The sequence below is a fragment of the Capra hircus genome, chromosome 21 (assembly GCF_001704415.2).
Source record: "Capra hircus breed San Clemente chromosome 21, ASM170441v1, whole genome shotgun sequence".
Classification (NCBI taxonomy): domain Eukaryota; kingdom Metazoa; phylum Chordata; class Mammalia; order Artiodactyla; family Bovidae; genus Capra; species Capra hircus.
In genome coordinates, this window is record NC_030828.1 from 54,765,486 (window position 1) to 54,788,606 (window position 23,121).

A 23,121-nucleotide genomic window follows, 5' to 3' on the forward strand; every position below is an offset into this window, starting at 1 on the left:
TGCAGATGACCGTTATACTGAGGCCCTGTGCTAGTTAAAGGCCCATCTTTACAGTTGCTATGGTAACTGTCCCCTTCCTCTCTCTACAACCTATTCTGGCTCTGCTTCCACGTGGCACTCTTTTCCGACTGCAGAAACGGGGAGGCTTGCACATCCATTTGTGCTCTTTGCCAGACTGAGATCTGCAAATGGGGGGCGGGTGGGTAGAGAAGAGCACTGTCTCATGTGTCAAATAGGGTGAGGCATCCCCACCATTTTATATTCCACTGGTACTATTTCTGTTACACAAAGGATTTTCAGGGCCCTGTCCATGGTTGTTTTTTTTTAATTTGAGGTGTAACTGACATATAACACTATGTTAGTTTCAGATAGGGCCATATCCAAATTGCAGAATGGATGTTTTGCTAGTAACAAATGCTTCATGATAAGAACCAGGGCTTCTGTGAGGTACTTAAAATGCAGACACTGTCCAACCCTCGTCAAGGCCTCCAGAGAGGAGGTGAATCAGAAGGTGGCTCACAGCCGTGCTGAATCAAGCACTGTGCTCCTTTTTTCCCTGTACCATCCGGAAAGTGTATGGCACAGGGAACCCACAAAAGTACTGCTGGAGTCCTAGGGCGGAAGGCAAGCTCTGCTCTGTGTGATACACATACAGAATGACTCAGTATCCTGGGTAAAAGAAGACACAGGAGTGCAGAGTAGGTGGTGGGGACAGGCTGAGGAAAGGAGGAGGGGGTGTGGATTAGGCTTTTAGCACCACACCATTTTCACAAGGATGTTCCAGGCAATCATAAAACAGTGCCAGCCTCCTTAGTCCTCTTTCACATCCTCTGGTTTTGGCTCTTTTTTTTTTTTTTTTGGAAGGGCCAATCTCTTCCCTTGTTCAAACACTGTCCCTTCAGTTTTGAGAATTCCCTGGGAGAACTAATACCATTGTCTCCCAAGGTTACCCAACTCACTGTGTCACAAGTAGTTGGGAAGGACTTTTCTGGGTTTTACTCAAATCCCCCTTGCTGCAGTCTGAGCTCATTGCACTCAGTAGAGATGGAGACAAGCCAACCACTATGTTCGGAATAACAACTCACCAGGGACTCAGGGCCGGAAGGTCATTCTGTCCGTCCTGATACTGCACAGCCTTCCAGAGCACACCCAGGGCCTGGGGCAATGAGGACAGAAAAACCGAGGACGGAATCTAGGACCCTGGCAGGCAGTGACAGGAGGGAAGGGAAAAAAAAAAAAAAAACACCTCCAAACCACGATAATACAGACACACCGACTGAAGGATACACCAAACTCAAGCAGAGAGGGACAAGATGGCTCCCCTCAGTACTGTCGAGGCTGCGGAACTGCCAGACAGCACTTATTCGGGAAACAGACTACCTAGAAGCTTCTTCTGGCGCGGAGGCAAAAGACTCGCCCCTCCACCCGGCCCGCAGAGCCCCCACCCCTACTCTAGTCCGAGTACCAGCTCCCCCTGGAAAATGAGTGACGACGGAGGGGGAAAGCCAATCCCCCCACCTCGGTACCCGCCCCCCACGCCCAGCGACACCGCAGAGCCGGAGCGTCGCGGCCGCAGCCCCGCCCCTGCGGCGCCAGTGCTCCGCCCCCTGACAGGCAGCAGCCAATGAACGACTTCTGCTGCCGGCCTTTAAGAACCGCGCGCACTCTCCCCGCAGCGGACGCGGCTGGCCTAGCGCGCCAACGGAGTTTCCATGGAGACCGAGGCTGGGCCCGGGCGGCCTCGCGGCGTTGCCATGGAGACAAGTCCCGGGCTAGGGCTCCGCAGCCCCGGCTCTCCGCCGGCTCAGAACCCCGCGGAGCCGCTGCGTGAGGCCGGAGCCGTGGTGGCGGCGGCACGCTGGGACCTGCGGAAGCACTCTTTGCTCATCGTGATCGGAGATATCGCTACAGAGAGTCAGCTGAGGGCCGTTCGGGCCCACCTTGAACAAGGTGAGCTGCTGTCCTGGCTGGGCCCGGGACATCCTCCATCCCGTGCTTCTCTGCCGTCTGCATCCTCTATCCCTAGTGTGCATTTCCTGAGATCTGCGCGCCCTGTTAATCTGAATCGTCAGCCCCTGTCACCTGCATCTTCTATGTCACGCGTTCGTATCCTCCCAAACTGCCAGCATCTCACAACCCCATCCTCGCCTCACGCCCCACGGCGTTCCGCAATCTCCCTGAGGCAGGGGTGGGGGTAGGGGTGGGGGAGCTGGCACTGCCTGGGTGGGGATGCCCTCGGTTATACCCCTCTCTCCCGCAGTGTCTTGGGCCAGAGGTCCTGAAAGTCCTCACCATCCCATGCAGAGTCCATGTCCCTACCTTAGTTTCTTCTTTAGAGTTCCTGAACAGGCACAGTGTGCTTTCTGAATGCTGCAGACAGATCTCAAATATCCCAGTGCTAGCGGCCAATCTGAAAGAGTGACCTTCGTGGCCACAAGCTCTTCAGCCCTCCACTGCCTGTGGCGCAATGCTGCGGAGCCACCTGCGGGTGGAAGCAAGCCACGGAGGAGTGGAGGCAAGGAGGGGGCCACAGGAGGAAAGTCCAGGATCCTACTTAGCTGTATTGGGAAGGCAGCCCCTAGTATCTGGAAATGGGCCCTTGGGTGTCACTTCTATCACAACTGGGCAACTCTGTAAGAAAATTCCTACATACAAATTCACCAATGACCAAATTTAGCCTAAACTGCCCTCCTTCCCCTAGCTCAAGCAAAGTCCAAGAATGGTACAGGACAGGAGCTAGACATAGGACTGGCCACCTTTCTTAAATACATTAGTGAGGCTGATCATGACAACCATCCTTATCCCCTCCCTCTCCTTACCCCTTCTGTGAGCTTGGAAATGCTCCCTGAAGTCCAGTCCCTCTGACCTTACCTGGGTCTCTGTTTCTTTTTCTCTCACAGGCATTCTCTCCTGGAACATTGATTTATCATCCATTGACTTGAACCAACAATTGAGACTCTTCATTACCCGGCATCTAGCTCACTTCTCATCAGAGGTCAAAGGTTAGGACTAGTGTCATTTGTCTCGGTGCTATGGGTGAGGGATGGTCACAGAAGAGCAGAGGTCCAGTCTCTCTGGCAGAACTGACCTTGTGGGAAGTTTGGGTTGGGGAGAAGGGAGGGGTTCCTGAGGGGAATGCTGTAGAGCTCTATAGCGATCTCCACATACCCAGGTCACTTCACAGACAAATGGTATGATGGTGGAGGAAGCCTGGAGAATGTAATTTCTACCTGATAAGGGGTGGTTTATGGACAGCCAACATGCACTAAGGGAATGAGGTACCTCTTGAGTGATTAATCATCTCCTATGTAAAAGTTCACTCTCTTTTTTGTGTTCCCCTTTCTGTATACCCTGGGCTCCTTGCTTCCCTTTACAGGGACCCTTGAACTCCCCCACTCACCTTTCCAGATCCTTGCTTAGCACTTTCCCTCAGGCTGCACAGCCTATCCTCCAGCCTCTAGGGTTTCTGGTTCCTCCTTTGGCTCAGTCAGCAGATGTTCAGAACAGAGCAGAAACCTTGACCCAAAGGCTGATGAGCACCATCAAATGCAAAGTGGAAGCAGGGTTTCCTGGGTTCACTGCTGCAAGAGCTAGCCATACTTTGAGATTTGGCTCTGAGATCAAAGTTTGCAGGATGCAGTTTCCCATTCTGCTGTGTGGGAGAAATGGTCAGGAATTTGAGAAAAGTAACATTTTAGAAGCTATTATTCCATGACAGTACCTATGGGAAGACTTACAGAAAGCTCTACATCGCATTATAAAAATGCTTGGGCATCTGGTCATGTTACTGGTAAATGTCGGCAAACCAATTCATACACCAGTGTCTCTATGGAATATAAATCCACCCAGTTCAACAGTCCTTACCATCAAATGACTGAATTCGTATCTTATGCAGATGATTCTCAATTATCCATTATATTAGACAGTCACTTCCCCTTCTTGTTCTGCTCCTCCTGCTAACTGCCACATCGTTGGTCATTGCCCTGATCACCTATCCCTCTAGAGCTGCTCCTGGAGAGAGAAGATAAGTTTAATGTGACTAATGCTATATTATCTTAGAACTATGTGCAGCATTTTGAAAATGCTGTGGCCCAGCTCCTTCTAGAGGCTGGCATCTTCTTGATGTGACTGGCTTCCTATGAAGCTAACCAGTCACTGTTTTGAGACTTCCTTCTGTTTAGTATACGTATGCCATGGCTTCCTCCATTAGCTCTAACAATGTGAAAATCGACAGTTTTACCACTTTATTAATCCTAGGAGCTTTGGTGCAAGGCTGGAGAAAGGGATGACAGCAGATGAAATTAATGACTCAATTGAAGTTTGGGAAGTATCTGCTGATTGTTATTAATTCACGCTGAATTTTCAAACCTTGTCTTTTTGGACATGGATGTGAGAGAAGAATGCTTCTGGAATGATGTAAGAATGAAAAGAACTTGAAGCAAAAAACTTAGCCATTCTTCAGATGAAGATTTGGGGATGCTTGGGAAAATACTTACAGGGAGATGCATAGTTACTCTCAGGGACCTCTCAGACTGATATACAAAGACCTACCAGATCTTTTCAATGGAAGAGTTTTAGCATGGTGTCCTCAAGGAGCTTAGGGAAATTATACCCAATATCAAGGCTTACTTCTGAATTTTTTTAGGTTTGGACATTTTTCATGGTGGCCTGTCTCTGTCGCTGGAGAATAGTGGATAATTTCCTGGAAAAACCTACATGGCTCAAGACAGCCACAGCCCCACCCCTGCTGGCTCCTCATTCAGCTGTCCCCACAAACAACAGTCAGCCCAGAGCAGCTGCAGACACTGCCCCTCCCTTCAGCTTCCATTAGTGGGGAGGCCAAGGGAACCAGTCTGCTGGGATGAGCTCCATGGCATAAGCTAGTAGCTTACTATTTTATCTGTTCTGCCCACCCCACAGGCTGGGCCACCATCTCTCTCACCTCTCCTCGAGCCCTAGGTCAAAATGCTGAAAAGGGGGGACAAAAATGTATCTTGTAATGATAGAGTACAATCATTCCTGCTACCACCCTTTACACACACACACACACACCACACACACACACATAGGGAGAGTACAATCATTCCTTCCACCACCCTTTACACATACACATACACACACACACAGAAAGGAAGGAGATCTTTTGATGGAGAGTCACACACACACACAGAAAGGAAGGGGACCCTTTGATGGAGAGTCAGTGGCCCAGCTCCTTCTAGTGGTCAAATGTGGTAAAGGCTTTCCAAGGTGAATTTTGTACCACTTTGGTCTCCAGTGGTGACTTGGAAGCTTCCTTTCTAACTCCTGCAAAAAAAAAAAAAACTCTGGAGTTTCCAAGCATTTTAAAACAAACCCCAAAACAATTAGAACACTGTGATACTGCTTCTACTATTGAGCACATATAGGAAGGAAGAGGGTTTCGTAATTTATAATTCATGATTGATATTCTGGGACTAAAACAGACACAGGCTCAAGGGCCAGTTTGGAAGCCTTCTTTCTGATGCTGCATCACCACTGATGTGCTCAGGAAGTGTTAGTTCTGTTCCTTCTGCAAACATGAAGCCTATTCTGAACTGATATAGCAGCTCATTGGCCCCTAGAACTGGGGTTCGCACCGATGTCAGAAATGGGAAAGGAGGGACATGAAGAGTACGTGAAGTCCCTTCTGACAGGCACTTTGAGTCATGGCTTTAGCTGGGAGCTAAATTAATCTAGGGTTGAGATATTCTGGTTTAGGAGTTCCTGATCACCTAGGTGACCTCTCATAAATCTTCCACAAGAGGGAGACAGACTTCCAGTGGCATTTGTGCATTATGGGTTTAAGGTTCTAGGAATGAAGCACTTTTTCATCTTTTATGTCATTTACTCCTTGTGGCGCTATTGGAGGGTGGTACTAATATTATACTCATTTTGGAATTCAGGAAGTCATCTTTCAGAAACCTTAAGTGGCTTGTTTAAAAACATGATTAGTAAAATGGCAGAGTCAGATCTCAGATCCAGGACTTCTGATCTCACTTTGTGTCTGAGCTCGGGCCTCTCTTCCTTGGCATCTCACCATTGCATTGCAGCAGAGCCAAGGAACACAGCGGATGGAGGTGTGGTTGTGGTGGGTAGGCTGTTCAGATGGTGAGGGCTGAAGGAAAACTCCATTGTGAGTTGGAACCTTGCCCAGGGTGTGGCCCTTGGGGGTGATAGCTGAGAATAAGGGTGGGCTCTGCAATGGTCTGGGAAATGTTATTTTGTTCTCAAGCCACATGTCTACTCAAGTTTCCCTCTTAGTACACTCCAGAGAGCTCTAGAAAGCAGGGAGGAGAGAGAAGGTTCGAGGTGGGAGAAAATAAGAACTATGAAGTTGCAGAAAGGAAGTGTCTCCCCTTTGTGATGCTCGGAACTCAGCCTGGTTTGTGTTGTACGTCTCTGCAGATGGCCTCCTCTATCCAAATGGGGCCGTTGCCATGTTACTGCTTTGCATCCCCGGATCTGAGCAAAGATTCCTCCCCCTCTTTAGTCCCCCCCCCTCCCCACTGGTGACTCAGCTCCTCCTCTCCTCTCCAGTTTACGGGGGATGGGGATACTGAGAGCAGAGACTATTTTGGCTTCTCTGACCTTCAAAAGCAGCTCTTGGCAGCCAGGGGCAAGGGTGGAGCCGGTGCTAGGGAAGAGTGAGTGGATGTCACTGGGAGGAAGCAGGAGGAATTGCCCAGGACTGGGGAGGGTTGATGGGAGGGAAGAGGGCAGGGAAGGACCCTGTAGGAACTTGAAGCATCACCGGTTGGAACTCAGTGCTAGAGCTCCCTGGGTCCTCTCTTTGAGTCCTAGAGCATGTCACCAAATCTGAGACAGAAGAGGCTAAGGGAAACAGGACCAATGTTAAAAGGATTAAGACCCTATAAAATGAAGACATCAGAGAGACATAGCAAAGTACAGAGACAAGAACAGGGACCCAACACCCTACAAAGTCATTATAAGATCTTTTTAGTCCAAAGTGTACTTTATGTGACATTTAATAATTGGTCTATAGAAAGAAACTCTTATAGGCCTGGGGCCCTGCTGATCTTCCTTCATCCCTTTAACTATTTCACTGAAAGGTAGAATGTGCCCTCAAACTTCAGAAAATGCCTCTTCATACTCAAAGAACAAGAATTCCAAGTATCAGTGCCTGTGTGGTTGCTGTGCTGTGCTGCACTGGCACAGAATTGTAGGCAGTCTTAGGGCCCCTGTGCCCCACCCCAGACGGGCTAGAGATGGACTAGGGACTGTGTGTCCACTCCAGAATTTCAAACTACCCCCCAACCTAAAATGACTTCTTTCTGCCCCATTCCCTCCCTGAATGTCTACAGCTGTGGCTTGGAAGACAGCAGAGCTCAGCGCAACTGCCTCTTTTCTGTCATCCCTAGCCTTCTCAAGTAGTCCCTTCACTCCTACCCTAAGCTTTTAGACCCCCAGCCTCTTTGTCTCCTGCTCCTCCAGGGACTGAAGGTCATTCCCCCAGTCTGAGGGGAGAGGCAGCAGATGGTTCCTGAGAGAAAGGGGAGGGCCCAACCTCCTATATCCCCGGCAACGTGTAGCACAGAGTTTGGGTCTTTGGCTAACACTAAAAGAATGTATCTTAACTAAGCAGGGTTGGGGGAGAAGGACCCCCGCCCCGTAGGCCACTAGAGACCACCCTGACTCTTTGAGCTGCTAGACGACTCCTCAGCCACCAACCAAGCAGAAGCACTAGAGCGCTGACACTGTGAAGGCAAAGAAACAGTTAAGTCTCTAGAGCCTCGTCATGGACCAGCCCCTCTTCCCCGCCCTGGCGCCGCCCTCACCATCAAGCGCCCCCCTCCCCCCCCACCCAACTCCCACCCCAGTGCCGCAGACTCTTCTCTGAAGCTGCCGGCTGAGGCCGGAGCAGCAGCCTCCATGAGGGTCTCCCCCCAACATCCCGGGTAAGAACCTAACCGGGCCAAAGGACTTGGCATGCGGCCGTGGGGGATGCTGTGATGAGGAGGTGGGATGCGGGTAATAGGAAAGGGAGTTGATAACATAATCTGCTGTGTCTGGAACTAGCCTGGCGGGGGTGGGCAGGGTGGGGAGCCGAGAAGATGAACTGACTGTGGGGCCAGCCTGGACCCAGAACCAGGCGGAGGCCAGTGGGGCCAGCACTGTGACAGGCCACCGCGCGAGCTGGGCTGAGCTGGGCTGAGCTGGGTGCAGCCGCCCAGGGGCAGCCGCAGAGGGTGGTGTCACCGGCTCTGCCCAGCGGCCTGGGGCTCAGACGGAGTTAGAGACGGGCTGTGTCTTTGGCAGAGACAGAAGAATTAGAGGGAAAGGCGAATGTTGTGGGAATGCACCGAATGGGAGAGTCTCTGTGTGTCAGCTGCTGGATTGCTCAGCTGCTCCGATGCAGGGGGGTGAATGGGACCGCGAGTTTTTGCCAAGTAAGGGAAGGTGGGGGACACTTTGGAAAAGAAGGGAGGAAAGGGTCGTTAAGACGTGGCACGAGCCTCTTCACAGACCAGCCGGTGTGCGGTGTGCTCCCCACACCCATTCCCGGCAACCTTCGAGCTTGAAACTTGGACTCGAAGCCCCCTCTTTCTGGCTGCCTCCGGGGATGGAGAGGCCGTCTCGGAGACGGGGAGCGCTTGCTCCCCAGCAGCTGCCCCGCATTCCCAGGGCTGTCAACCCGGCTGGCTCCCAGTCACGGCCCCACCCCCATCGCCGCTTCTCTTCCCAAGATGGGGGCTCCGAAGAGAGGAGCCGGTTTCTTCTCCTCTCGGCGTCCCCCCCTTTCCCTCCCCACCCCCCATGCAGAGGCAGCCAAGAAAATGACTTGTCATGCTGGGGTGGGGGCGGGGGCGGAGCCGGAGCCGGAGCTCAGCGCGCACACTCACACACTGCGGCACACTGCAGCTGCCCGGCCCCCTCCCGCCCGCCTCACTGCGGAGACACCTGCCCTCCCGGCTCCGCACCCGCAGCCACCCCCGCCCCCACTAACCCCATCCCTGGCCTGGGGATGTGCCCCTGACTCAAAGCAGTCCTCTCCGAAGAAAGCGGCAAAACAAGTCCGTGGCCTTCAGTGGGATTGCGAGGGGAGCTGAAGAGAGGCAGAGGGCTTCCTCCCGGCCCCGAAAAGGAGGGGCGTGGGATACAAACCATGGAGTAGTGGCCAGTCACAGCCAGAGCGCCCAGGGTGAGCCATAGGGTCTTACGCCAAGACCGGAATTGGTGGTTACAAACCAGTCTAGGGGGCCTGGGTTGGGGGTGATGGCAGACTGGGGGGGAACAGAGGCAGTGGAGAGAAAGCAAATTGGACTGTATCACAGATGTTTCCTTTTCTGATCCTCCTAGCTCAAGTGTGTTGACCTTGGGCATTTGTGCTGGGGTTGCAGGAGGTGGTGGAGCTGCCCTTCCAAATCTAAACTACTTAGAGCCCGCCTTGGGCTGGCTGCTCCCTGAATCCTTGAAGTCCCTCATCCCTCACCTGCCCAAGCCCTGCCCCCTGCTGACTCCGAGGTGGTTCTCATCCTCTGAACTGACCTCAAAGGGTCCCTCAGTTCCCAAGTTAACAGAAGAGAACCCTTGAACTCCGCATGGGCCCCGCCCACCCTGCGTGGGCCTTGGTCTTCCGACACCATGGGCAGTTCATTTCCCTGCAGCTGCCAGATCTGCCAGATCCTGGCACCATCGCTCTTCCGCTTAACAAAGGCCCTGGCCCCGGGGTCCTCTTGTCTGAGCCCCAGAGAGAGGAGAGAGCGCTGGGTCACAGAAGAGGGTCTGGGGGACAGGTTATGAGTCCTCCCACCAGTATCCTCCAGACAGCCCACTTCCACACCGACCACCTATTCAGTCGGTAAGGGCGAGAGGAGCCAGGGCTGGCAGCACCCTTCTTCGGGATCTCCTCTCTAACCTAGCACTTTCTTTCCTGCATTGCTTGGTGTGTATTCTGTCCCCCACCCCACCCCCGTAGCCTGGGGAACGAGCTGAACCTCTCCTATCTTAACTGTTTCTTGTTTGTGCACCCCAGACTCCCCTCCCTATGACAGAAGGCCCATAGGAGAGGCACAGGAGTGAGAGGAGAAACTGTTGTTCTCTCGGAGAGGTCAGGTTGTGGGGAGTGAACCAGGAGCCTTGGGGACGTGGAGCTGAGGTGGGAGACGGAAACCTTTAGTGGTGGGAACAGGATGACTGTGTTTGTGAGTGCAGGCTTGGCCTCTGAGGAACCAGAAAACAGATTAAGAGGTCCTATTTCTCCTCTGCATTGTAACTCCCTAGGGTTTAGATAGCTCAGACTGCTCTGAGACCTTTGGAATGGGATGTTGGGCCTCGGACGTACCCACTGCCGTTTCCTTATTTCCAGGCACTCTGGCAAGAAAGCCCTGGGCAGAGGCAAGCTAGTGAGCAGAAAGCTGAGTGAGGATCAACGTCGCAGAAGCCCCTCCTCCAGCTGAGCCCCCCCATCCCCAGGCAGCACCAGGAGCTTAGTGCTCCAGAGCGACAGAGAGGGACAAAAGGTTCTTGTCAGCAGGGCAGCCTGAGGCGGGAGTTCCAGGCAGAGGGGGTGTTAGATGAGGGGAGGGAGCAGACAGCCAGTGCAAAAGGAGGAAACCCTGGAAGGGAAGGACGGCAGCCGGAGCCAGTCCCCAGACCTTACTCAGCAGGTCCCAAAGTGGCAGGATCAAGGAGAGCCAGGCTCCTCTTTCCCCCAGCCTCATTTTCTGATAGTGCAGTTTTTCCTCTCCTGCCCTACACAGTGCCTCTCCACTTTAGTCTCTACCCACTTCCCTCAATACAAATTCCTGCATCTCTCCCTCAGGCCAGAGGACCCTCTGCCACCAGAGTGAGATCCTAGAGACTGTCATCCTCGTAAACCCCAGTGCCGACAGCATCAGCTCTGAGGTAAGGCCAGGGCCTGAAGCCACACTGGCCTCAAGGGCCTGCTGAAAGTGCCATAACCCACCCCAGCCAGTGCCAAGAATCCCCAGGCTTGGCTTTGAACCACGCCCTCTCTGCCATCTAAGCTGCCTCACAATTCCAGCCCCACCTGGAGGTGCTGTGGGGCTCCCAGTGGGGAGCGTGTCCTTGCCGTGCTGAGGGGGACCTGGAACCTTCAGTGCCCTTTCCTGGGCTTCCTCCATCGTGACCAATCCTCTGTTTCTGCTGTAGGTTCACCACCTCCTCAGCAGCCCATCAGCTCACAAACTGCTGATCTTGAGTGGGCAGAGTTTAGAGCCTGGGGGAGACCTCATCCTACAGAGTGGCACCTATTCCTATCAAAATTTTGCCCAGGTCCTTCACAACCCAGAGGTGAGTCCTATGTCCCAGTGTCTAGGAGGAATAGAACATGGGGTGTGCCTAGAGCTGTGGGGAGGGATCCAAGGAAGGGAAAATCCTATGGCCCTTGACCACCGGGGATGCTGGCAGAATGGTAGGAGATCACCTCAGAGAGAGATGGAGACTAGCAGGTTAAATCTGAGTCGGGTTGAGACAACCCCAGAGACCTGATCAGGCCTTTTGTCTCCCATTCCTCCAGATTGCCCAACTACTCAGCAACAGAGACCCTGGGATCCAGGCTTTCCTCACCGTGTCCTGCTTAGGGGAGGGCGACTGGAGCCACCTGGGACTATCCAGTTCCCAAGAGACCCTGCACCTCCGACTAAACCCTGAGCCCACGCTGCCCACCATGGACGGCGTGGCTGAATTTTCCGAGTACGTCTCTGAGACTGTGGATGTGCCGTCCCCCTTCGACCTGCTGGAGCCCCCCACCTCAGGCGGCTTCCTCAAGCTCTCCAAGCCTTGCTGCTACATCTTCCCTGGCGGCCGCGGGGACTCGGCCCTCTTTGCCGTTAATGGTTTCAACATCCTGGTGGACGGTGGCTCTGACCGCAAGTCCTGCTTCTGGAAGCTAGTGCGGCATCTGGACCGCATCGACTCGGTGCTGCTCACCCACATCGGGGCCGACAACCTGCCAGGCATCAACGGGCTTCTGCAGCGCAAAGTGGCAGAACTGGAAGAGGAGCAGTCCCAGGGCTCCAGCAGCTACAGCGACTGGGTGAAGAACCTCATCTCCCCCGAGCTGGGGGTTGTCTTCTTCAACGTGCCCGATAAGCTGCGGCTGCCGGATGCCTCGCGCAAGGCCAAGCGCAGCATTGAGGAGGCCTGCCTCACTCTGCAGCACTTAAACCGCCTGGGCATCCAGGCTGAGCCCCTGTACCGCGTGGTCAGCAACACCATAGAACCTCTCACCCTCTTCCACAAGATGGGTGTGGGCCGCCTGGACATGTACGTCCTCAACCCTGTCAAGGACAGCAAGGAGATGCAGTTCCTCATGCAGAAGTGGGCGGGCAACAGTAAAGCCAAGACGGGCATCGTGCTGGCTAATGGGAAGGAGGCTGAGATCTCGGTGCCCTACCTGACCTCCATCACCGCTCTGGTGGTCTGGTTGCCAGCCAACCCCACTGAGAAGATCGTGCGCGTCCTTTTCCCAGGGAATGCCCCCCAGAACAAGATCTTGGAGGGCCTGGAAAAGCTTCGACACCTGGACTTCCTGCGCTACCCTGTGGCCACACAGAAGGACCTGGCCACTGGGGCTGTGCCTGCCAACCTCAAACCCAGCAAAATCAAACAGCGAGCTGACAGCAGAGAGAGCCTCAAGGCCACGACCAAGACACCCGTGGGCAAGCTGGCCAAACGGGAGGAGGTGGCCGAAGAGGGAGCCAAGGAGGCTCGCTCAGAACTGGCCAAAGAGTTAGCCAAGACCGAAAAGAAAGCAAAAGAGTCGTCTGAGAAGCCCCCAGAGAAGCCCGCCAAGCCCGAGAGGGTGAAGACAGAGTCGAGCGAGGCACTGAAGGCAGAGAAGCGAAAGCTGATCAAAGACAAAGTGGGGAAGAAGCACCTGAAAGAAAAGATATCAAAGCTGGAAGAGAAAAAAGACAAAGAGAAAAAAGAGATCAAGAAGGAGAGGAAGGAGCTCAAGAAGGATGAAGGAAGGAAGGAGGAAAAGAAGGATGCCAAGAAGGAGGAGAAGAAGAAAGACACCAAACCTGAGGGCAAGAAGATTTCCAAGCCAGACCTGAAGCCCTTTACACCTGAGGTGCGGAAGACCCTCTACAAAGCCAAGGCCCCCGGCAGAGTCAAAGTGGACAAGAGCCGGGCTACCCGTGGGGAGAAGGAGCTGTCCTCCGAGCCCCGCACACCCCCGGCCCAGAAGGGGTCCGCACCCCTCCCAGCAAGGGAGCTGGCCTTGTCTTCACCAGAAGACCTTACACAGGACTTTGAGGAGTTGAAACGTGAGGAGAGGGAGTTGCTGACCGAACAAAGGGACGCAAGACTAGGCGAGCAACCGCTCCCCCCGGACACTGCCGAGGAGGGACTCCCGAGCACAGCGGCTCAGGTGGCACCACCCTCTGTCCCCGGGCTGGAAGCAGAAGTGCCTGTGATGGAGGAGAAAGAGGTTGTCCCAGACGTCCCTGAGGAACGAGGCAGCAAGGACAGAGGCCCAGACTCTGGGGCAGAAACAGAGGAAGAGAAAGATACCTGGGAGGAAAAGAAGCCAAAGGAAGCCGAGGGGCTCCCTGACAGAACAGAAGCCCGAGAGGAAAGTGAACCTGAGGTAAAGGAAGATGTGATAGAGAAGGCCGAGTTAGAGGAGATGGAGGAGCTGCCCCCTTCTGATGAGGAGGAAGAAGAGGAGACAAAGGCAGAGGGTTTTTACCAAAAGCACATGCAAGAAGCCTTGAAGGTGACGCCAAGGGGCAAAGAGGCTCTCGGCGGCCGGGAACCGGGACTCCAAGGCAAGGCCCCGGAGAAGGAGACCTCGTCATTCCTAAGCAGCCTGGCCACCCCAGCAGGAGCCACTGAGCACGTGTCTTACATCCAGGACGAGACGATCCCTGGCTACTCCGAGACCGAGCAGACCATCTCGGATGAAGAGATCCATGACGAGCCTGAGGAGCGCGCGGCCCCACCTAGGTTTCCGACAGGAACCTATGACCTCCCTGGGCCTGAAGGTCCCGGCCCCTTTGAGGCCAGCCAGCCTGCTGACACCGCTGTTCCCGCCACCGCCAGCAAGGCCTACGGAGCACCAGAGACGGAACTCACCTACCCCCCCAACATGGTGGCCGCCCCTCTGGCAGAAGAGGAGCACGTGTCCTCGGCCACCTCGATCACTGAGTGTGACAAGCTCTCTTCCTTTGCCACGTCCGTGGCCGAGGACCAGTCCGTGGCTTCACTCACGGCCCCACAGACAGAGGAGACGGGCAAGAGCTCCCTGCTGCTTGACACGGTCACGAGCATCCCCTCATCCCGCACCGAAGCCACTCAGGGCCTGGACTACGTGCCATCGGCCGGCACCATCTCACCCACCTCCTCACTGGAAGAAGACAAAGGCTTCAAGTCACCACCCTATGAGGACTTCTCTGTGACTGGGGAGTCAGAGAAGAGAGGAGAGATGGTAGGGAGAGGCTTATCTGGAGAGAGGGCCCTGGAGGAGGAAGAGAAAGAGGAGACTGCCAATGTACAGATGTCAGAGAAACTGCATGGTCAGTATGGACCCCCGATGTTTGCCGCCCCCGGGCACGCCCTCCACCCAGGGGAACCAGCCCTTGGAGAGGCGGAGGAGCGCTGCCTCAGCCCAGATGACAGCACAGTGAAGATGGCCTCTCCGCCACCATCTGGCCCACCCAGTGCCACCCACACGCCCTTTCATCAGTCCCCAGTGGAGGAAAAGTCTGAGCCCCAAGACTTTCAGGAAGCAGACTCCTGGGGAGATACCAAGAGTATCCCAGGTGTGGGCAAGGAAGTTGCTGCAGAAGAGACCGCCAAGCCAGGGCCTGACAAGGGCGCACTGGAGGAGGAAGAGAAGGCGCCTCCTCCCAGGAGCCCCCAGGCCCAGGAGGTACCCATCAGCATAGCTGGGGGACAGGCCGGCCGCACCATCCAGCTGCTGCCAGAACAGGACAAAGCCATCGTCCTCGAGACTATGGAGGTGGGAGAGCCCGCAGGCCCAGTTCAAGAAACAGAAGCCCTACCCGAAGACTTGAGAACCTCACTCCAAGAACTTGGGGAACCTCAGAAAGAGGAGGTGCTCCGAATTCCTGACCGAGGCCTCTCCCCTGAAGAGGCAGAGTCCCTCTCTGTCCTCAGCGTGGTCTCCCCAGATGCTGCCAAAAAGCAAGATGCCACCCCGAGGTCTCCCTGTGGCCTGACGGAGCAGCGCCTCCACACAGACCTGTGGCCGCAGGGATCGCCAGAAGACACCCGGTCACTGTCTTTCTCAGAGGAGAGTCCCAGCAAGGAGACCTCGCTGGACATCTCTTCCAAGCAGCTGTCTCCAGAAAGCCTTGGCACCCTCCAGTTTGGGGAACTAAGCCTTGGAAAGGAAGAAAAGGGGCCCCTGATACAGGCTGAGGACACCGCTCTCCACCTAGCCCCTGTGTCTATTCCAGAAGCCCAGGCAGCCACAGCGTCACCTCCCACAGATGGGACCAGTGGATACTCCGCACGGGCAGACATCACAGATGAGAGCCCTGATGGAAAATTACCCGCCAGTTCCTTCTCTCCCACTGCGCTGCTAGGCGATGGGAGGCGCTCACCCGGAGTGATCACAAGCTTGGGTGAACACATTCTCACACCTGATAGCTCCCTCACCAAGAGCCCTGAGTCCTTGCCAAGCCCTGCCATGGAGGATATTGTCATGGAGTGGGAAGGCAAAGTTCCAAAGTTGAAAGACAGACCCCCAGAGCAGAAGGAGAAGGGACCTGAGCCCACGGATGAAGCCCTTCAGCAGCAGAGCCAAACCCTGGAACAGAGGGACACTGTCATGGAGCAGAGGGACACAGCCATCTGTCGGAAAGATGAGGTTCTGGAGGAGAAGGACAAGGCTGGGGAGCCACAGGATCAGGCTGTGGAACAAAAAGGCAGAGACTCAGAACACAAGGACACAGTCCCGGATCAGAAGGCCCAGGCCCCGGAAGGAAAAGACAAAGACTTAGAACCTAAAGACAGAGGCTTAGAACACAAGGACACAGCCCCGGATCAGAAGGCCCAGGCCCCGGAAGGAAAAGACAAAGACTTAGAACCTAAAGACAGAGGCTTAGAACATAGGGACACAGCCCCGGATCAGAAGGCCCAGGCCCCGGAAGGAAAAGATAAAGACTTAGGACCTAAAGACAGAGGCTTAGAACACAAGGACACAGTCCCAGATCAGAAGGCCCAGGCCCCGGAAGGAAAAGATAAAGACTTAGAACCTAAAGACAGAGGCTTAGAAGCAAAAGACAAGGCCCTAGAACAGGAGGACAAGGTCCCAGAAGAGAAAGATAAAATCTTAGAACAAAAAATCAGAGACTTGGAACATAAAGACACTGTTCCAGAAGACACGGTCCCTGAACTGAAGGGCAAGGCCTTAGAACAGAAAGATGAAGCCTCTGAACAGGACAAGGCCCCAGAAGAGAAGGACAAGGCCCAGAAGGACCAGGCCCCAGAACAGAAGGACCAGGCCTTAGCTCAAAAATACTGGGCTCTCGAACAAAAGGCTGAAGCACTTGAACAAACGATTAAGGCCACTGAACAAAAAGATAAATTTCTGGAAGAGAAGGACAAAACTCAGGAGCAGGAGAGCCCTGTGCAGGAGGATAAAATCATGGCACCGAAGGAGAAGATCCTAGAGGAAAAATCTCCAGAAAAAGTCAAGGCTGTGGAACAGAAAGAAGCTGTGCTGGAGAAGAGGAAAACTCTGGGGCTGGAAGAGAGCCCAGTGCAGGAGGACAAGGCCTGGGAGCAGGAGAAGTACCAGAAGGAGCAGGATGTGGTCCAGGAGTGGCGAGAAACACCTCCAAGCAGCAGAGAACCGGCTGGAGATCAGAAAGAGCCTGCCCGGACGTGGGAGGACACATCTGAGCAGGAAGACACGTACTGGAGGGGCAGAGAGGATGTGGTCCTAGAGCAGGACACTTACTGGCAGGAGCTGAGCTGCGAGCGGAAGGTCTGGTTCCCTCATGAGCTGGGGGGCCCGGGGGCCCGGCCACGGTACACAGAAGAGCGGGAGAGCACCTTCCTCGATGAGGCGCCGGACGATGAGCAGGAAGTGCCCCCCTTGGAGCACACACCCCAGAGTCCCTGGGCCTCAGACTTCAAGGGCTTTCAGGAGCCCGCACCACAGAAGGGGCTGGAGGTGGAGCGCTGGCTTGCGGAGTCACCAGTTGGGCTGCCACCAGAGGAAGAGGACAAGCTGACCCGCTCCCCCTTTGAGATCATCTCTCCTCCGGCCTCCCCGCCTGAGATGGCTGCACAGAGGGTTCTGCCGGCCCTGGAGCAAGAGAGCCCCATCCCAGATCCTAAGCTCCTGCCACCCATGAGGGATGAACCCACTACCCGCTCCTGGCTGGCTGACATCCCACCATGGGTGCCCAAGGACAGACCCCTGCCCCCTGCACCCCTCTCCCCAGCTCCTGCTCCCCCGACGCCTGCCCCAGAGCCACACACTCGTGCACCCTTCTCCTGGGACACAGCTGAGGATGATGGTGTGGTGGCTGCAGTGCAGGAGGGGGCAGCTGAGCTGGAAGGCGGGCCATACTCCCCACTAGGGAAGGACTACCGCAAGGCCGAAGAGGAAAGGGAAGAAGAAGTGGGGGTTCCTGACCACAGCCCCCAGAGCTCACAGGTCCCCAAGGCCAGTGAAAGCCATGCCTCTGAGGAGCCTGAGCAGACCGAGCCAGAGCAGAGAGAGCCCACTCCCTATCCGGATGAGCGGAGCTTCCAGTACGCAGACATCTACGAGCAGATGATGCTCACAGGGCTGGGTCCTGCCTGCCCCACTAGAGAGCCTCCGCTTGGAGCTGCTGGGGACTGGCCCCCCCACATCTCAACCAAGGAGGAAGCTGCTGGCCGAGACACACCTGCAGAGAAGGAGCTTTCATCTCCTGTCTCACCCCATCGTCTCCAATTCGACACTCCGGCCTTCAGCTATGCAGCTCTGGCAGGACCCGCTGTGCCCCCCAGGCAGGAGCCTGAGCCAGGGCTAGGCATGGACCCCAGCCTCACCCCACCTGCGGTACCCCCCCGTGCTCCTATCCCCCAGAGCCAAGGCCCAAGCCCGCCACTGAATGGTCACATCCTGAGCTGCAGTCCAGATCGGAGAACCCCCTCCCCCAAGGAACCAGGACGAGGTCCCTGGGATGACAGCCCCAGTGACTCGGAGCTGGAAAAGGGGGCTCGGGAGCAACCCGAAAAAGAGGCCCAGTCCCCAAGTCCCCCGTATCCCACGCCTGCTGGCCCCTCTGCCTTGTGGCCCGAAAGCGAGGCACATACCAGCCCTTCCTTGGACTCACACCTGGGTCCTGCCCGACCCAGCCTGGACTTCCCTGCATCAGCCTTTGGCTTCTCCTCACTGCAGCCGGCGCCTCCACAGCTGCCCTCCCCAGCAGAACCCCGCTCAGCACCCTGTGGGTCACTTGCCTTCTCTGGGGACCGGGCTTTGGCTCTGGCTCCAGGGCCCCCCGCCAGAGCCCGGCATGATGAGTACCTTGAAGTGACCAAGGCCCCCAGCCTGGACTCGTCGCTGCCCCAGCTCCCATCACCTGGATCTCCCGGCGCCCCTCTCCTCTCCAGTCTGCCGAGGCCCGCCTCTCCCGTGCTGTCTGAAGGCTCCTCCTCAGAGGCCACCACCCCTGTGATTTCAAGTGTGGCTGAGGGCTTCCCTCCGGGTCTGGGAGCTGCAGAACCAGGGTCCATAGAGCTGGTCCCAGGAATGGAAGCCACTGCCCACGGCCTCTGGGACCTCGCTTCTGTGAGCCCAGCACCTCCAGCGTCTCTGGACTTGGCCCCAGCTCCGGCTCCGAGCCTGCCCAGGGACATGGATGAAGGCACCCTGCCCTGTCGCCTGGAGTGCTCAGGAGCGGCTGCCAAGAAGCCGAGCCCCTCCCAGGGTCCCTCCCGAGATGGTGCCACCAATGGTCCAACTGAAACCAGCCCCAAGCCCCCGGGCCCTGCTCCAGCCGAGGCTGAGGCCTGCCCTGCCTGGGAGCGTGGGGCCTGGCCTGAGGGAGCCGAGAGGAGCCCCCGGCCTGACACACTGCTCTCCCCTGAGCAGCCGCTGTGCCCTGAAGCAGCCCCTGGAGACCAGCCTAGAAGCGGCTCCCCCGAGACGGAGGCTGGGCCCCAGGGATGTGCCACTGAACCCCGGCCCCACCGCGGGGAGCTCTCCCCCTCCTTCCTGAACCCTCCTCTCCCTCGGTCCACGGATGACAGTGACCCCTCAACTGAGGAGGCTCGGCTAGTAGGGAGAGGGGGGCGGCGCCGGGCAGGAGCCCCAGGGGCCACAGGGGGCCCATGCCCCGTGGCAGATGAGACACCCCCAACGTCAGCCAGTGACTCAGGCTCCTCACAGTCAGATTCTGACGTTCCTCCAGAAACTGAGGAGTGTCCATCCATCACAGCTGAGGCAGCCCTCGACTCGGATGAAGATGGGGACTTCCTGCCTGTGGACAAAGCTGGTGGGGTCAGTGGGACTCACCATCCCAGGCCCGGCCATGACCCGCCCCCGCTCCCCCAGCCAGACCCTCGGCCAGCCCCTCCCCGTCCTGACGTGTGCATGGCTGACCCCGAGGGGCTCAGCTCAGAGTCTGGAAGGGTAGAGAGGCTACGGGAGAAGGAAAAGGCACAGGGGAGAGTTGGCCGCAGGGCCCCGGGTAGGGCTAAGCCAGCGTCTCCTGCCCGCCGTCTGGATCTTCGGGGAAAACGCTCACCCACCCCTGGTAAAGGGACTGCAGATCGAGCCTCCCGGGTCCCACCCCGACCACGCAGCACTGCAAGCCAGGTCACCCCAGCAGAGGAAAAGGATGGACACAGCCCCATGTCCAAAGGCTTAGTCAATGGACTCAAGGCAGGACCAAGTAAGTATAACGTGGAGAGTGGGAGACTGGTTTGGGTCTGGGTGTGGGCTGGTTAGGGGCTCCAGTGGGAGGAAGGAAGACGGTTGCCACAAGAATTCTCCTCTCCCTCTACAATGAGTCCTGTGTTGTCTCTACAGCAGCCTTGGGTTCCAAGGGCGGCTCTGGTGCCCCTGTCTATGTGGATCTCGCTTACATCCCAAATCACTGCAGCGGCAAGACTGCTGACCTTGACTTCTTCCGACGAGTGCGTGCATCCTACTATGTGGTCAGTGGGAACGACCCTGCCAATGGCGAGCCGAGCAGGGCTGTGCTGGATGCCCTGCTGGAGGGCAAGGCCCAGTGGGGGGAGAATCTTCAGGTGAGTGGCAAGGAACACCAGGGAGGAGGTCTGGTCAGAGTTTGCTCAGAGCAACAGTGAACACAGTCTCTGTTCATGAAAGGAGGATGGAGCCTTTGCTCTGGTCCTTCCTGAACCATCAGGTGCCCATCTCCCAACTTCCCTTCCCTCCGCATTCTCACCTCAGGCTGTCTTGTCTCCTACCCAGGTGACTCTGATCCCTACTCATGACACAGAGGTGACGCGTGAGTGGTACCAGCAGACCCATGAGCAGCAGCAGCAGCTGAACGTTCTAGTCCTGGCCAGCAGCAGCACCGTGGTCATGCAGGACGAGTCCTTCCCTGCCTGCAAGATTGAGTTCTGAAAGAGCCACTCTCCCTTCCCTGAGGATCCGCTCCCCCAGCTCCCCTAGACGATGGCTACTGCTGAGTCCTTTGGGGTTGAGGGACATGGGAGTTGGAGGAGGGGGTGGGGTGGACAGGATGTCTCGTGGGAACTTAGGCTGGGCTTAACAGGAGGGGTCATCCTTCCCCCTCATCCACGTCTGAAAGGAGTCTCCAAACCAAAGGTAACCAGGATTAGGATAGGGAGAGAATGCAAAATTAGGACACAAGATCATCTGATGCTTGAGGACCCTGGAGTGACACCCTCTCTTAGCACTGCCCAATGCTGGTGATGGAGTGGAGAGTGAGGATGGGCCTCAGCGAGCAGCCTCCTCCCTCATGGAGGGAGGTCATATCCCCAGCCCCAGGGACCTCTTCATCTATATAATTTAGCATCCCACAGAAGGACTTCCAGTAGTAATTTATGTGACCTGGGGGCAGGATACTGTCAGTGAGGTGTTCAGAGCTGCGCCCTTCGGTCCATCTCCCATTCCCTTCCCCGTCAGAGTCTGGGTTCTGGCAGGGATCTGGGGGTACGCCACTGCTACACTGTCCCACTGCTTGCCTCCGTGTCTGAATGTCTCAATCCAAAACCTGAAGCTCTTTTTTGACCAACAGATAGGTGAGAAGAAAGGAGCTTATCCTCCTAGCCCCTGCTTCATACCATTCACATCCCAGAGCCATGCCCAGACCAGGCCTGCTGGGCAGCACAAAGGAGCAAGGAGAGCCCGGCATCACTTACGGAATCTTTCCAAGCTCCCTGACCTTCGGAGATTTTCACCCACCCATTCCAACTCTCCTGATCCCTTCTCATACTTGCTTGGCTTATCTGCATGTGGTCACCTGCTGTGGCCTGGTGTGTAATGGGTTAAAAGCCACTGCCTGACATCCCAACACTTGACACCCCAGCAATGTGTGACTCCCCCAACATTCCATTCTGCCATCCTGCAGCTGAAATGGGGACGCTGGCTGCCTTTCCAGCTCCACACCCTGGGACAGAGGATCTGGGAGGCGGAGGCCATGCCAGAGGACTTGGGGATAAGGAGAGGGAGGAAGGCAAGAGGGAGAGGAAGCTGAGCTAAGGCTGAACTCTGACTGAGGGAGATGAAAACAGGCTGAAAATACCACCCCAGGAGAGGACCTCACCCCAAGCAAGCCAATAAGAGCTCTGCCAGACTGCTGCGGGACTGAGAAATCCAGACGCTCTTGTCAGGACTCGGCTTCTCTGCCAAATGACTGTGTGGAAACCAGATCGAGCCCGCCTGTGTTCTTCCAGCTCCCACTCTCCCGTGCTGCTGTGCTCTGCTCCTCCCCACTCTTCCCTGCTCTAGTTCCCAGCTGCTGTAACGGAGCAGCCTCCAACTCTAACAATAAATCCAGTTCATTACAGATGTTCCAGTGAGGCTTAGGCTTTTTCTGACTACACATTGCTCAGTTGCTGGGCCCTGGCTTCTGCCTGTCTGCTTCTACCAGTATTGTCATTTACCTCAGTGCCTTTGATGACTGGAGGCAGTTCCAAGACCCAGGCAGGCCTAAGAATACAGGGTGAGTGGAGGGCGAAAAAGTTACGGGGAGCCAGCACTCTAAAAACCGGTGAGAGTGCCCAAGGATGGGGAATAGGAACTGAGCGTAGGGACACACGTTTGGTTTGGGGGAGGGGAGAGAAGCCGGAGGGGGTGGGGGCAGTGTCTCTGAAGAAGGGGAACTGCGTACCATGGGGTCAAGAGCTTAGGGCCGAAAAATCAGCATCAGACACCTTGCACAAGGTGAAGTCGCTCAGTAGTGTCTGAATCCGACTCTGTGGACTGTAGCCTTCCAGGCTCCTCCATCCGTGGGAATCTCCAGGCAAGAATACTGGAGTGGGTTGCCATTTCCTTCTCCAGGGGACCTTCCTGACCCAGGGATTGAACCCGGGTCTCCCACATTTGCAGGCAGATGCTTCACCCTCTGAGCCACCAGGGAAGCCCCAGAACCTTGCACAGGAGAACATCAAAGAGGCAAGGAGTTGAGGGGGCTCTATGAGATCCAGAGCCTATTGAGATTATAAACAGCTTTCAGGATTTCCAGCAAGTAAACTGTTGGATTTTCCCCTGCAGTGAAACCCTTTATAGTCCTGGGTATGTCAGGAGAGGCCACATTATAAGTGTGAATACATGGGGAGGGGGATATCCCAGTCTTCCTAGTGTTCCCGGCTCTCCCAGTGTAAAGACGTCAAGGGGGTAAAGAAAGAGCATAACCCCTATGTATCAACACCTCCTGACACTCCCAAGCATCAGAGTTAAAATGAGAATGATTCCAACAATCTGGCGAGAAGGCACTGTACCTTTGGCGCTTCACAGAGAGAACCTCTCTTCCTGGTAACATGACTTATTTAAGAAATGTTGGGACAGTGGGCTGACAGTCATAAGGACTTCCTGGGATGCCTGATCTCCATATTTTTATTGCCCATTCCTGCTCAACTACAATAGCTTCTGACTGGTTCAGATTAATTCAGTCAACAGACATGCTTGATCTACATTCATAATCA

General features: G+C 55.7%; 1 protein-coding gene across 3 annotated transcripts; it reads left to right on the forward strand.

Annotated features, from left to right (window-relative positions):
• Positions 1,697-21,986, forward strand: MAP1A (microtubule associated protein 1A). 3 transcript variants are annotated; one of them, XM_018066327.1, is made up of 7 exons: positions 1,697-1,950; positions 2,901-3,002; positions 10,802-10,884; positions 11,152-11,292; positions 11,519-19,874; positions 20,012-20,232; positions 20,420-21,986. In XM_018066327.1, the coding sequence occupies exons 1-7, from the start codon at positions 1,713-1,715 to the stop codon at positions 20,573-20,575; spliced, it is 9,297 nt and encodes a 3,098-aa protein (XP_017921816.1). In that variant the 5' UTR covers positions 1,697-1,712; the 3' UTR covers positions 20,576-21,986. The 3 variants fall into 3 exon arrangements, with proteins under 3 accessions (XP_017921816.1, XP_017921817.1, XP_017921818.1); XM_018066328.1 differs by lacking the exons at positions 1,697-1,950; positions 2,901-3,002 and adding an exon at positions 7,835-7,934; XM_018066329.1 differs by lacking the exons at positions 1,697-1,950; positions 2,901-3,002 and adding an exon at positions 9,011-9,178.

What these genes read in the sequence shown, in the direction of transcription:
- MAP1A (XM_018066327.1), top strand. Translation starts at nt 1,713, where the DNA reads ATGGAGACCGAGGCTGGGCCCGGGCGGCCTCGCGGCGTTGCCATGGAG. An exon ending in TGGACTCAAGGCAGGACCAA is followed by an intron (nt 19,875 to 20,011) that starts GTAAGTATAACG and finishes TTGTCTCTACAG; the next exon opens with CAGCCTTGGGTTCCAAGGGC. An exon ending in AGTGGGGGGAGAATCTTCAG is followed by an intron (nt 20,233 to 20,419) that starts GTGAGTGGCAAG and finishes TCTCCTACCCAG; the next exon opens with GTGACTCTGATCCCTACTCA.